Raw genomic sequence first — 14,096 nt, 5'->3', positions numbered from 1 at the left:
CAAGCCTTTTCTTGCAGAAAATGGCACTAGCATAATGCATGTTCTTCTGCGGGGAAACATGTGAGCAGTGGTGGTGATACTTTTTTTATACGGAGGTCATTCTGTGCATGTTGCTGTTGCAGAATTTCATGACTCTGTCATAAAATTGTCTTGCCTTTCAGATATTTCAGATTTCTCCACCCTCAATCAGATTTATTTGAGAAATGTAGCCATGCGCCAGGTGCGTGTCGCAGATGTTTTTGTTGATTCTGTGTTTATAATGGTTTATAGTCATGGGTTATCGTGATAAGGTCATCCAGCATCATATTGAAACTGAAATCGTAATCCTGTTGATGTCGATACAACTTTTGGAAGTAGTTCAATGACTTCAAACTGTTAGTCCACGATTGTCTAAAACAACACAGCAAAGGAGGAACAATAAACATGTATTAAAATGTAAACGAATACATTGCTGAGTCCAAAACCTCGTTCCAACAACTACACTGATCCTGAGGAGAAAAGGGGCAAGGCTATGGTTGGAGGTACTGGGAGATAAACAAGGCACTCCACAATGATAAAATCTTACATATCTTTTGGTGAGTATGAATGATATCCAGTCGAACCTCTTTAGGACGAACACCAAGGGACCGATGGTATTTATTCTGTGAGTTTGTCTTAACCTATTTTATAACCAGTGAATACAATTATTTCTCCAATAGACATACGAATAGATTTCTTCTACAGCGAAAGATTCTAAGCCACACAGACTCATTGACTCGTCTCGTATGAAACAATTGAGTCACTAGAGAGATTCTGCAAAACGAAAATGCGTACAAACTTTCGCTCTACATCATGAAGTGCGAAACTTCGCACCTTTGGACGCGAAACTTGCAGGGAACGCGAAATGAACTGTCGTAGGAAATTTCGTGAGATCGGGTCATGGCGTACGTGCACTTGGCCCGCGCAAACGAAATTTTCACGAGACGGGACTGCACCCATTGGCTTGTTTCGTATGAAACAAACAAGTTACTGAACCTCTCCACAATAGAGATTTCCCCTGATATGCGAATTTATTTTTCAAACTCGGTCAATTGGTACTTGAACCTTTCCCTCCAGATTGGGAACTGCCAACGATAGTATGCCACTGACCAGTGCCTTACTTGTAACGTACCAATGTACAATGAATATGAGTATTTCGACAACACATCTAACATAAGCCTTACCGTCAAGAAGTTGAACTCGCGTTCTTCGCACACTGTAGACAAGGGCAAAGTGATAAAAATGGATCTAAATCCGAATAAAATCAGCACACGTTTCCGTAAATGAAAGGTGAACATAAGCAAATGAATCGAAGGAAACCGGTAAACTTAGAGATCACCTGTCATCGAGTATTCCGTAAAAGGAGGCCTCGCAGCTCGGCAGCAGAAAAGCAAAATTTAGAAAAGAGATCCTGTCAACTTTTCCATTATTTATTGCATTCCGCCCCAAAATCAGCAAACTTTTCCTGAATGAAAGAGTCAACACAAGCAAATGAATCAAAGGCAACTGGTCAACTCACCTGTCATTGAGTAATATTCCGCGAAAGGAGGTCTCAGCAGCGCCGAAACGAAATAAGCCAGGCCATGAGACGAAATATCCAAAAAAAGCTCATGCAAGAAGCAGTTCCAAAGAAGGAAGTTCCTCGCGCATGCACATCCGAACACGGATCCGCGGACTGCATGCATGTGCACTGAACACAATGTCTGCCGTGCACGTGCACAGCACACGGCTACCAAGAGTTGGTAGATCTAATACCGAGCACGTTACGTAGAGACTTACGTAGCCTAAGTGAAATACCAAGCACCTTACGTAGAAACTTACGTAGCATAGCGATGTCGTTTTTTCTGCCATGTGAACACAATAATAGAAAAGCTGACAGGATCGCTTTTCTAAATGAAACATTCAAGAATGGTACTAATAAGGGGAAACGAAGTGAGAATAAACACGAATGAAAATGACAATATCCTAACGTTTAATCAATAGGGTGATAACAGGAAAAACTGCGAAAGCATAATTATACAGTCCATTCATTAGAAACTGGCACCCAAACCTGTTGGTTTATCCCGCACATAGTCGTAGATATCAAGAAAGCAACAATACCTTCTGCACTCCGTGATCGTGCAATTACTCCTTTCCACATTTGAGGCCACAAAAGTCCAAGAAAAGGGAAATAAAAATTAAGCAAAATTAGGACAGGTATGCCTTGGGAAAATGTGTGGAGAAAGCAGATCTCAAACCAAGATGTTTCAGATTTAATGTAGGTTTTGATCTTCCACTCGGCCCAAATCGGAATTTCAAAAGACAGCGAGATTGTTTCCGATGAGAAGACTGTAAACGAACTATACATGAAAAAGCTAAAAGTGCACTGTGGCACAAGTTATATCACGGTGGCCATCCGGTATTAAACAAACAAAACAAGCTGCCAGGCGCCAGGCGCCAGGCGCCAGGCGCCAGGCGCGAACTGATGGTCGTGGTGGTGAGAAGGAGAGCTCTGTGCCAGAACTTTGCAGCCTAGAGAGCGTGTGTGGGCAGGCGTGTGTTTACCGCCATATTGCCAGGTGTGTCTTTACCACCATTTTTGTCAACCATAAGTACAGCTGCAGTGGTGTGTTCAACTTTATTCTCCCGAGTCAAGCTCCGTATGAAGACATCCAAGAAGAAGATTGCCTGATGAGTCCAGCGGGGACGAAACGTACGTCGCAATCGAGCTATGTCGTTGCTGTGTCATCATCTATGTGCCATGCGCTACTTGATGTACCAGCCTGCTATGCCGGATAACGCCAGCCATGCATCGACCAGGCGCCAGGCGCGAACTGATGGTCGTGGTGGTGAGAAGGAGAGCTCTGTGCCAGAACTTTGCAGCCTAGAGAGCGTGTGTGGGCAGGCGTGTGTTTACCGCCATATTGCCAGGTGTGTCTTTACCACCATTTTTGTCAACCATAAGTACAGCTGCAGTGGTGTCTTCAACTTTATTCTCCCGAGTCAAGCTCCGTATGAAGACATCCAAGAAGAAGATTGCCTGATGAGTCCAGCGGGGACGAAACGTACGTCGCAATCGAGCTATGTCGTTGCTGTGTCATCATCTATGTGCCATGCGCTACTTGATGTACCAGCCTGCTATGCCGGATACCGCCAGCCATGCATCGACCAGGCGCATGGCGCGAACTGATGGTCGTGGTGGTGAGAAGGAGAGCTCTGTGCCAGAACTTTGCAGCCTAGAGAGCGTGTGTGGGCAGGCGTGTGTTTACCGCCATATTGCCAGGTGTGTCTTTACCACCATTTTTGTCAACCAAAACAAGCTGCTGCCAGAAAATTTCAAATGAAACCTGCTCTCCTTGTGGACACGCACCTTAATTTTGGCTTATGAATGCTTTGACAAATGCAACTGCTTACAACCATGACGAGCAGGGCACAAAGCAGAAAAAGAAGAATCAGAATAAACCTTCCAGTAATCAGGACGATATACAGGATGTACACAGATGACTTCCGAATAGGGAACAGACGATCGCACTCACCATTGTTCACGCAAACATTCTCGCTTTCACACTCACCTGGCCTTGCTCAGAGTGCTCAGCTGTGTTTTGAGTTAATGTACGTGGTACACCAGTCCAAACACTGATCATTCACAATCTCCTGGTATCTTGTTCTCATTTTTCTAAACACCAACCAGCACTTTTACCCATTCTACTTCCCCATAGCTAGATCTAGCTTCGCTTGACACTTCTGTTCCTTTCTCCTGGTGTGTGCTTGTGGCATTGAAGCCGAGACCTTTGGTGGACGAAGCCCATGGTACCTCACTATCACTGCTGCACAGTGCAGCCCATACTCAGTACATGTTTGTTTTTGTCCGCATAATTGGGCCAGTGCATGCGAAAACGTGTCTTCGGGGGAAACCGATTTCTTTCAGAATTTTGAGAAAATCGCTCGGAAAGAAGAGTTATATTTTTTTGTGGCTCGATCGCGGATCTTGTCTACATTCCTAATCGATCTCAAGACGACAAGAGAAGCGACAAGCGATCGACTTGCAGCAATCATCATGGACGTGGCGGCGCAGGAGGAGTTTGAAGTAGCACTTGAGGAAGGGCCTCTGAGTAGACACACTCGCGGCAGGCGCCGAGCAGCACGTCGGTTGAGCTGTGCCGCTCGCGTGATTATCATCGGCGCGTCCGAAGAGATCGGCAAGGTTTACTATCGACGAGGAACACGACAATTTATTTGGCGAGTCGTGAGTCGGAGCAGTCGGCAACTAGCAGCTGTACTGTTCACAGTGACTCTGACGAAGCCCCAGCTAAGCGTCCGGGAGTGAAAAACTCCTGCGTTGAGGTTGAAGGCGAGTCGAGAGCGGATGAATTAGGCGGAGATTCTGTGGACTCTGCAAGCGACGATGAGCAGGACGCGCTTCAGAGCATTGCCGCTGTGGACTCACTGATTCTCGAAGGCTGTGGCTGCGTTCGAAACTACCATTTCAGCAACTTCACGTCGAGCGCAATCCTCCATTACGACGATGAAATCCAAGGACCTCGGCATTTTTTTATATTGGTGTGCTTGCTGCGCTGCACGCATGACGATCCTGTCGACTGTCGACTGTCATGTCGTGCATCAGTCGACAGCTTCCGCAACGGAATGGACGCGCATCACATTAGGATAAACTGTGATGGGATACATCGTGTGTGGAACCGTGTTTATTCAGCTCTATGATTGTGGTTGGCAGAACATGACTGTGTGCAAGTGGACAAGGAAAACAATAGCTGTCATCCTGGTGCACATGGAAATCTGGCAATGTGCCTTGAAATACATTTAGCGCAGAAGTGGGAGACAGAGTGCAGCAGTTTATTCTGAACTACAACTGAGTGTTCAGCCTCCGGCTGTCTGCTGCACCAAGAGGGAGAGGTGGGGAGTCTCCCATAAACTTACCTACATCTGTCGCCTACAAGTTTGTCCTTTCGGAACATGTCGAGCGGTCTGGTGAATCGCAAACCTTGGGTTAACGTATATTTTTGTATCTGTGGACTAAGAAGTGCAAGTCCATCGAGTTCATGAAGCGACGGATGGATGTGTGCAACAAGTGTGAGCTGCTCCAGGACGCCTATTCGTTCGTCTCGTGCATAGGATGAAAAGAATTCTGCAACGGAACCACTCCGTGACCATGTTGTCTTTGCACATAAAGAACGCGAGTTCTTGTTAGCTCAACGTCGCAAGAACTTGCTGGACAATGTTGCCCGGTTTTGACAGGAGAACAAGGCAGCCTTCATTGAATGTCTTGGCCAATTCTAAAGGCTGATACGCAAAACTGTTGCTGCTTTCAGCGACACTGTAGATAATGCATTATACAAGGCATATTCTATGTTGGACAATGCCATAGAAATCATGGTCTCTATGTACTTTCAAATGTGATACCCAGCTTTATCTTCCACAGAGGTGTTCTCTAGACCCCTGTGATTGATTTTCAAGAAAGAAAAAAATTTCCAAAAATTTGCCCTTAGACACGGTATTGCATGCACTGGCCCAATTATTTATTCTATTTTTATCATTTTGAAGCCGGGAATTTGAGCCAATAATAAATGTGCAATTTGAAACTCGGATGTTGAGCCATAAATAAATGTAAAAGAGAAAAGGACATATGGATACGAGTTTAGAGTAACTCTCCATCACTGTAACATGATACTATATACAGTCAGAAAGTGCAATAACTAGGCACAAAACTGACAGAGTACTGAGACATTCGACGTCCTGACACCTAACTTTAACACATCTCCGTAGCGCTAACCGACAGCCTTCCAACTTGGAAGGTTCAAGGTTATGGAAAGACCAAAGAGGGGAAGGCAAGCGCAACGAAAACGAGCAAAAGCCACAGTCCCAACGGAACAAAGAATGTCGATTGTTACTGGACGATGACGAGACCAGTACGATATTGTAGTTAGACCGCTTTGTCAAATATCGTACTGGTCTCGTCATCATCGTCCAGTAACAATCGACATTCTTTGTTCCGTTGGGACTGTGGCTTTTGCTCGTTTTCGTTGCGCTTGCCTTCCCCTCTTTGGTCTTTCCATAACCTTGAACCTTCCAAGTTGGAAGGCTGTCGGTTAGCGCTACGGAGATGTGTTAAAGTTAGGTGTCAGGACGTCGAATGTCTCAGTACTCTGTCAGTTTTGTGCCTAGTTATTGCACTTTCTGACTGTATATAGTATCATGTTACAGTGATGGAGAGTTACTCTAAACTCGTATCCATATGTCCTTTTCTCTTTTACAATAATAAATGTAGAAAGGAAAAGGACATATGTATGGATACGAGTTTAGAGTAACTCTCCATCACTGTAGCCAAGTACTATTTTATAGTCAGAAAGTGAAACAAATAGGCACAAAACTGGCAGAGTACTGAGGCATTCGACGTCCTGATACTGGTCTCGTCATCAGCGACTGCTAGTGACTAATGCATTCAGTCTGAGCAACAAGATAGGTGCCCTGCAGCATGCAGTTCCTGCAGTATAATGTAGACGTGACAATAGTAGCAGAAACGAAGCTCAGCTCAGATAATTCTTTCCATGAGTTGACCATCCCAGGATACTCACCCCCTATACGGAAGGATCGAGATGCCCATGGTGGCGGTGTAGCGGTGTGGGCTAGAAGTGAACTATCCATACCCACCACGACGATATAGATTGCGGTGATCATGAGCTCTTGTGGATTTCCCTCGCAATACACTCCGCAACTAAGACTGTTTTTGGTCAGCTCTGCGGGCCTGGCTCTTGTACAGAGACAGACACCAGCCTGATGGACTACCTAGACAACACTTTGGACGATGTCCGCCGTCTTGGCAGCAATGCGATAATTGCAGGGGACTTCAACGTGCATAATTCAGCCTGGCTACAGAGTAGCAAGACTACCCGAGCCGGTGAATGCCTGACGACGGGGTGCACCCTGTGTAGCCCTGCTGTTGTCCATTGCTGTAGCTTTGGCTTCAGGTTAGTGGTGTTGTATTCCGTAGCTTGTCAATTCTTTGCTTACTGACTCGCTACCTTGGCGACTCACTGACTCGCTACCTTGGCGACTCACTGACTCGCTACCTTGGTGACTCACTACCTTGGTGTCTTGTTACCTTGATGACTCGCTACCAAGAGTACATGAAACATTTACTACTGCTCGCTACCTTGGTGAATCGCTACCTTGGTGACTCGCTACCTTGGTGACTCGCTACCTTGGTGACTCGCTACCTTGATGACTCGCTACCTTGATGACTCGCTACCTTGGTGACTCGCTACCTTGGGGACTCGCTACCTTGGTGGCTCGCAAGTGATCGACCTTTGCTCTGGTCGAGCTAATCTGTTCATACCTTTTCATTGTGCTAGTGGCCATAATGACGTGAGCATACATTTGGTGATTTGGAAGGTTTGGCCTTAAAATTTGGAAGCGAGAGATATGCTAAACGAACAGATTTCAGGAATGGACTCGAATGGATGTGCTAGAGCTGTTAGCCAGTTAGTTGTAGAACGTCAGTACTGTCGGTCATTGTCAAGCAATTATATCACATGAGCGGATTATTTATTAACTGGTGGTGTTAGTGGACAGTATAGCGTTACTTATTTCCTTGGTCCTTTCGCTTTTGTGTACATTGAACCGATTCCAATTTGTCTGAAACAAAACGACGACGGGAAAAGACAAGAAGAAACACGAAAGAAAAATTAGTACTAAAGCGGAGACAAATCATGACGATCAATCGGGGACCAATACATACAGAATCAGACAAGACCAATACCAGAATAACGGGATCAGTCTCCCATAACTCTCATTCACAGGCCAAACTAGCACCTCGTATGCATAATATTCATTTGACAGTCACTTTCACACAGACGGAAGCAGATTCTCACACTCTGAAAACGTGCATTCTTGCATGTAGCTTGAAAGAGCTTGAAGACGAAGAACTGTTGGTTTTGACAACATGATACTCAGTTGATTCGATGTCTAATTCCTCTTTGTACTTCGAAGTATTTCTGACTGTACAGCTGCTTCGCAGTACTTTCCGTTTTAGTAATAATTACGCTTCATCAATGTTCTCTTCGTTCAAGTAATTTATTTATTATTTATCTTTTGAATCTTGGTCTGTTGCGAACTGTGCACGTGTTTCTGTACATCAGTAGTATACGCTAGCGTTGTACATCTTGTATGATGACTTTGTACCTGCATGCATGCAGGCATGCCAGCTTGTATTTTCGGCGGATCTTTTTGGCTTTAGAGGTTGTTGGTCATGGAGGTTTGCCTCGACTTGTAATTCATATTTTGCTCACCCAATTTATAATGATAATCTACTCGTGTAACCAATAATGGTTGTTCAGGTTGCGCTGATGTGTGGTTGCACGGGGGTGAACGAGCTAATTTGGTAACAAGCTGGACAAAGCATTTTTCCTTTCCGTTAATTCTCATCCTTTGAACGAAAACCTAAAGACATGTTTTAAATGCTCGGGCATCCATATCATAATCATAGCAACGAATACATTTTTGTACAACGTTTTCTCGTCACAATTACCAATGGAAACTCGTGACTGAAGTTAGTATTATAATAGGAACAGGATTTGTACACTTGGAGTGTTGAACAACAACACAATAACTTCTGCACAGCTACGGGAATAGAAGCTGTGTGGACCCTGGCTAGCGCCAGACGTTAGTAAAGTACTGTCTTCTGCAAAACTACCGGAATTAAAGCTTTTGGGACCCTTGCTAGCGCCAGACTGTACATGTACTGAAGTAACGTCTTCTGCATAGCTACGGGAATAAAGTTTATTTGTATGGAAAATAAGATTAGAGCTACGGGAACGAGAGAGCTTGGAAGCTCAGGGCCCTACGCTATGCTTTTATACTTTTTTGCCTAGCTCATCGTACATGTGATAAGAACTGATGGAAATGTCGTTGTCCGTTGATTGGCCACATCACTGTATTGCAAAAACGTTTCAATAGGTTTGAATATTTTGAGTTAGGCAAAAGTAGGAAAAAGTATTTGCAGAATCGCTGAACCTCTCCCTACAATTCGGTATGCACTGAGGAAATCTCTCTCCCATGTACCTCCGAGACGTGGAGCAGTCCAGAATCTCCTTCCCCTTTTGCCCTTGCGCAAAATTCTCCAAAAAAGTGAAGAACACAGGAGGGGGAGGAGACGAGTGAAGAAATCTGCTCCATGTTCATTATTCAGATGGTCCGTTCATAACCTTGAACCTTCCAAGTTGGAAGGCTGTCGGTTAGCGCTACGGGGATGTGTTGAAGCTAGGTCTGAGGACGTCGAATGTCTCAGTACTCAGTACTGTCAGTTTTGTGCCTAGTTATTGCACTTTCTGACTGTATATAGTATCCAGTTACAGTGATGGAGAGTTACTCTTAACTCGTATCCATTATGTCCTTTTCTTTTCTACATCTATGTATTTATGCCCACCAATTTGAGATACTTTATTATATTGTTGTTCCTCAAACATCTTTTCTGTTTCTTCCTGCAGAAGAAACGCCGACTCAGTAAACTGTAATCGCCGAAGAGGGGCCGTATTTCGGAGACATGACTTGCCCAAAACGGACAGCGGTAATCAGCGCAAAAAAGCGTCTGTTAATCTCGCTTAAGGTAGAAGTATTTGTAGAATATATTGTGGATTGTTATTTTTCTATAATTTCATCCACTTTCACCGGTATCGGAAAAGTGCTCAACTTGTGTTTATGCGATATCGTACATCATGGGCCTACGGAAGCATCTCCGCAGAATTTATTGCCCATTCTTTTACACGAAAAAAGACTGCAAATACGGAGGTCGTTGTTGGTATTTCCACCCGAAAAGCAGGTTCGGAAGGATTGAAGGTTGATTTGTTTTAAATCCTTAATCCCGTTGATTGTCTGGAATATTCTTGTCCATTTGTTATTTTTCAATTTATGAAAAGAAAATGGACCTACTCAGTAAACTATAATAGCCGAAACAGGGCCGTATTTCGGAGCTATGACATGCCCAAAACGGACAGCGGTTGATTTGATTTGTTTTAAATCCTTAATCCCGTTGATTGTCTGGAATATTCTTGTCCATTTGTTATTTTTCAATTTATGAAAAGAAAATGGACCTACTCAGTAAACTATAATAGCCGAAACAGGGCCGTATTTCGGAGCTATGACATGCCCAAAACGGACAGCGGTAATCATCGCAAAAAAGCTTCTGTGAATCCCGCTTTAGGTAAAAGTATTTGTGTTTCAGTCAACTCGTCACTCAGTTCACACCAGCCAACACGGTTCAATCCAGCAATGGGATTAATCAATACATGCAATAAGAATAAATACAAGGAAAACGGTTCTGGATAATATATTAGGACACTATGGATCTGGCCGCCATTCTAGGGCTCTCTCTCTCGATCTCCTCGACCTTGCGCCAGGATCCGTCAATATCTAGATCTACAATCACTACAACAAGTATCACGTGAGACCTACGTCACTGGTAGACTGCATGGTACTACCCAGCGCTAGGGATAGGGCATGCCAAGTATGTGGCGACTGCGTACAGAAGGAACACAGTGCAGGTAGGTCTAGGATGCTTCTAGCATATCAGCAGATTACTGAAAGCGCATCAATGACAGAGACAAAATATAGATTACAACAAGAGTCATGCAACTATCAGCCATAGTTCAGTGGGACTACCACATTTCCTCCCTTCTTAGAAAAGACCAGCGGTTTACTGATAACGACTTGGCTTTCGAGTCGTACGCTGCGGACGGCCAGCAGCTGGCGGAACAGTACTAGGTGTTGTGGCCGTTGGACTGCCGGGAGCTGATGGAACTGCGGAATCTAGCGGAGTAGCTGTTGCTACTACCTCCGTCGGATCCACTTGCAGACGGTCAAGATGACGGCGGAAAGTCACTCCCTCTTCGGTCGTAATGACTGCATCATGTGGTGTTGCTGTGACGATGGTAGCTTTCTCAGTTGAGCCAGAGGGTTGCTTGACAAACACTGCTTGTCCAGGCACCAAAGTGCGGGATTTTGCTTGGTGAGCTGCGTCGAAATTCACCTTGGATGCTGCCTTGTGCTGAGCATCGCGTTCACGCACTTCCTCGTCTATCTCGTCGTCATCTTCGGCAGTAGCCATGTTATCTACTAGCTTAAGCTGCCTGAGTGGAGTACGATAACCTCCTCGTAGTAGGAGATCTCCCGGCGGTTTGCCGGTAGTGGTGTTGATAACTGATCGAACAGCTTTGAGCGCCACACGAAGAGCGTTGTCTGCTCGTGGCATGCCGGATTTCCGCATATGTTGCTTCAATGTCCGGTTGAGACGCTCAACAGGATTCTGACGTGGTGTGTAAGGCACAGTGCGTTCGTGGCTGATGCCCCACGATTCAAGCTGGTTGCGCAACTCGTCGCTGCAGAACTGTGCACCGTTGTCAGAGATGACGTGCCGTGGCATGCCGAACAGCGTGAAGATCTGCTCCAGCGCCTTGATGATGTCCCTGGTCTTCTCAGCTGGTAAGCGGACAACTGCTGGATACCGACTGTACAAGTCCAGAAGGCTGAAGAAGGCGCTTTGCTGGTAATAAAACACATCAATAGTGACGGTGTGCCAGGCATGTGGAGGTAGGTCGCGTGGTTTCAGCGGTACTGGTCGTATAGCAGCTTCTGTCGCACATGGTGTACAGCTGGCTAGGAAATGTCAAGTTGCCGTGTTCCAACAGGGCCACCACACAGTCTCCTTGAGTTGAGCCAGTGTCCTGTCTCGACCAAGGTGTCCCTCGTGAGCCAGGTTCAGTACGTGTTGAGCTACCGATGCTGGAATCACCACTCTTTCCCCTCTCAGAATGAGAAAGTCCGACGAGTTCGGAAAGGGCCACACGCTAAGTTCCGGACTAAGGGCTTGGTACGGTGCGAGCTCTGTCGCCGACGGCCATTTACCCGATCGCAGCGCATCTCGCACTGAGCACAGAGTAGAGTCACGCGCTGTTTCTCTGGCAATCAACTGGCGATGTGCTGAAACACCGTCTGCCACGGTGACAGCATGGACGAGAAGGAAACTCGGGTCAGCATCCTCAGCCGGCAGCCTGGACAATGCGTCAGCAATGTGATTCAACTTGCCGGGGCGATATTGCACGGTTAGGGTCAAGTCTTGCACTTTCAACACCAGGCGCTGTACTCGGAGACTAGCTGAGGCTAGCTTGTACGACGGCATAAATACGTGAACCAGTGGCTTGTGTTCAGTGATAATGGTCACAGGCATGCCGGTGATGAAGCTGCGGAAACGATTAGAGCCCCACGCGACCGCCAGTGGGTGCATAGCGTGACTCTGCATCTGACCACTTTCTGCCTGCGTAATAGACAGGTCGCCACTCTTGACCATCTGTTTGCGACTGCTGTAGGAGTACTGCTCCAAGGCCATGGCCAGACGCGTCAACTTCGATGCGGGTCGGCAGCATTGGGTCAAATAGCGCCAGAATAGGTGCACTAGTAATCAGACTGCGTATCTTCTCAGCTGCGGTGTGGCAAGCCGATGTCCAATTCCACTCGCCAGACAATAGTGCTGTCATCGGAGCGACAACCGAGGCAATGTTAGGAATAAACTTTGCCGTGTAGGCTGCTAAGCCCAGAAATGCTCGGAGTTCGGCCACATTGGTGGGATCCGACATCTGACTGAGTGACGCAACCTTCGATGGACATGGCGAAATGCCCTTCGCCGAGACGTAATGCCCCAGAAACTCCAGCTCTGAGACCTGGAAGACGCACTTCTTGTCATTCAGGGTGACATTGTACTCCTTGAGAGCCGTCAGGACTGCTGCCTTGCGTCGATCATGCTCTTCCAATGATGGAGCATAAATCAGAATGTCGTCTAGGTAGATGACTACCCCTTCACATCCTGCCAGAATTTGCTCCATCTTACATTGAAATAATTCAGGGCCGCTGGACACGCCGAACGGTAGACGACAAAAACGGAAGTACCCCAAGGGTGAGGCGACCACGAAGGCATGGCGACATTCAGGTGAGATCTCGAGCTGAGAATACCCGGACTTCAGGTCAAGCTTCGAGAACATCTGTGCGCCTGACAGTTGAGATAGAAGCTCATCAGCTGTTGGGAGTTGCACACCCGGTCGCCTTACCGCTGCGTTGACTTGTCGTAAATCTACGCACCAGCGCATGGTTTTGTCGGGTTTCGGTGTGGCTACCAGTGGCGAAACAAAGTCCTGAGCCGTTACTTCCTCCACCATCTCGACCACTCCTTGTTCTAGCCATGCATCTAGTTGTTGGCGTCGCGAGGTGAGCAGTGCCGGTGCTACCCGTCCAGATGACTGTTGTGACGGAGGGTGATCCGGATCGAGAGCGATTGTAATCAGGCCGCGCATAGCAGGGAGTGACGCTAGGCCCTCGGCACAGGCTGGGATTTCAACTGCTGAAATTGGCAATGCCAGAAGACCTAACCGGATGGAGGCCTTCTCTCCCAGTAATGCTGGCACAGTGCATTGTGCGTCATCGACTACAAAGATAGTCTCAGTCGTTTCGCGGCCCTGATAGCTCAGGTTACCCTCAAACACGCCCACAGCTGTTATGCGTTGCGTCCCCACTGGCTGGAGTGGGCATGGTGGGGGTAACAGGACGTACCCCAATGGGAGTAATGACTTAGGGATGATGGAAACCATGCTGGCAGAGTCCACTCTTAGCGACAAGGTGTGTCGGCAGTCCAATGTTACCTGCCTCAGAGGTAGAGTGAAACCGGTCTTCCCTGCCTGTACCCCGAATGTTTCATAGGCCTCTGGTGGCTGGGTGGACTGTACGGCTGGTGATGCTGCACCAGTTCGGAGTGACGAAACGGCTGGTGCTGATCGGTTGTGTTGCCTGGATGATGTGCTCTGCGACTGGGTCTGGGCACTGCGGTCCACTCGACCAGATCCGGCACGGCACACGGATGCAAAATGTCCCTTACGCCCACACTGGGCACAGAATATACGCGCTGCTGGGCAGTTCGGTTTGCTTGGAGCGTGCGTGTCTCCACAATACCCACAGCCTTATGCTGGCAATGGTGCATGTCCAGGTTGACGCGTAGCTGCATAACTGACCTCTGGCCTTGGTGCTTCTTTGGCACCCTCTTCAGC

General features: G+C 46.9%; 1 protein-coding gene across 1 annotated transcript; it reads right to left on the bottom strand.

Annotated features, from left to right (window-relative positions):
• Nucleotides 1-10,702: 10,702 nt before the first annotated feature.
• LOC135820276 (uncharacterized) lies at nucleotides 10,703-12,232 on the bottom strand. The gene is made up of 2 exons (XM_065333593.1): nucleotides 11,705-12,232; nucleotides 10,703-11,548 (listed from the first exon to the last, which is right to left on the bottom strand). The coding sequence occupies exons 1-2, from the start codon at nucleotides 12,230-12,232 to the stop codon at nucleotides 10,703-10,705; spliced, it is 1,374 nt and encodes a 457-aa protein (XP_065189665.1).
• Between the last annotated feature and the right edge of the window lie 1,864 nt (nucleotides 12,233-14,096).

The sequence above is a fragment of the Sycon ciliatum genome, chromosome 6 (assembly GCF_964019385.1).
Source record: "Sycon ciliatum chromosome 6, ocSycCili1.1, whole genome shotgun sequence".
NCBI classification, from domain to species: Eukaryota; Metazoa; Porifera; class Calcarea; order Leucosolenida; family Sycettidae; genus Sycon; species Sycon ciliatum.
Note: the sequence above shows the minus strand (reverse complement) of the source record. Positions and strands in the feature narration are given on the sequence as shown.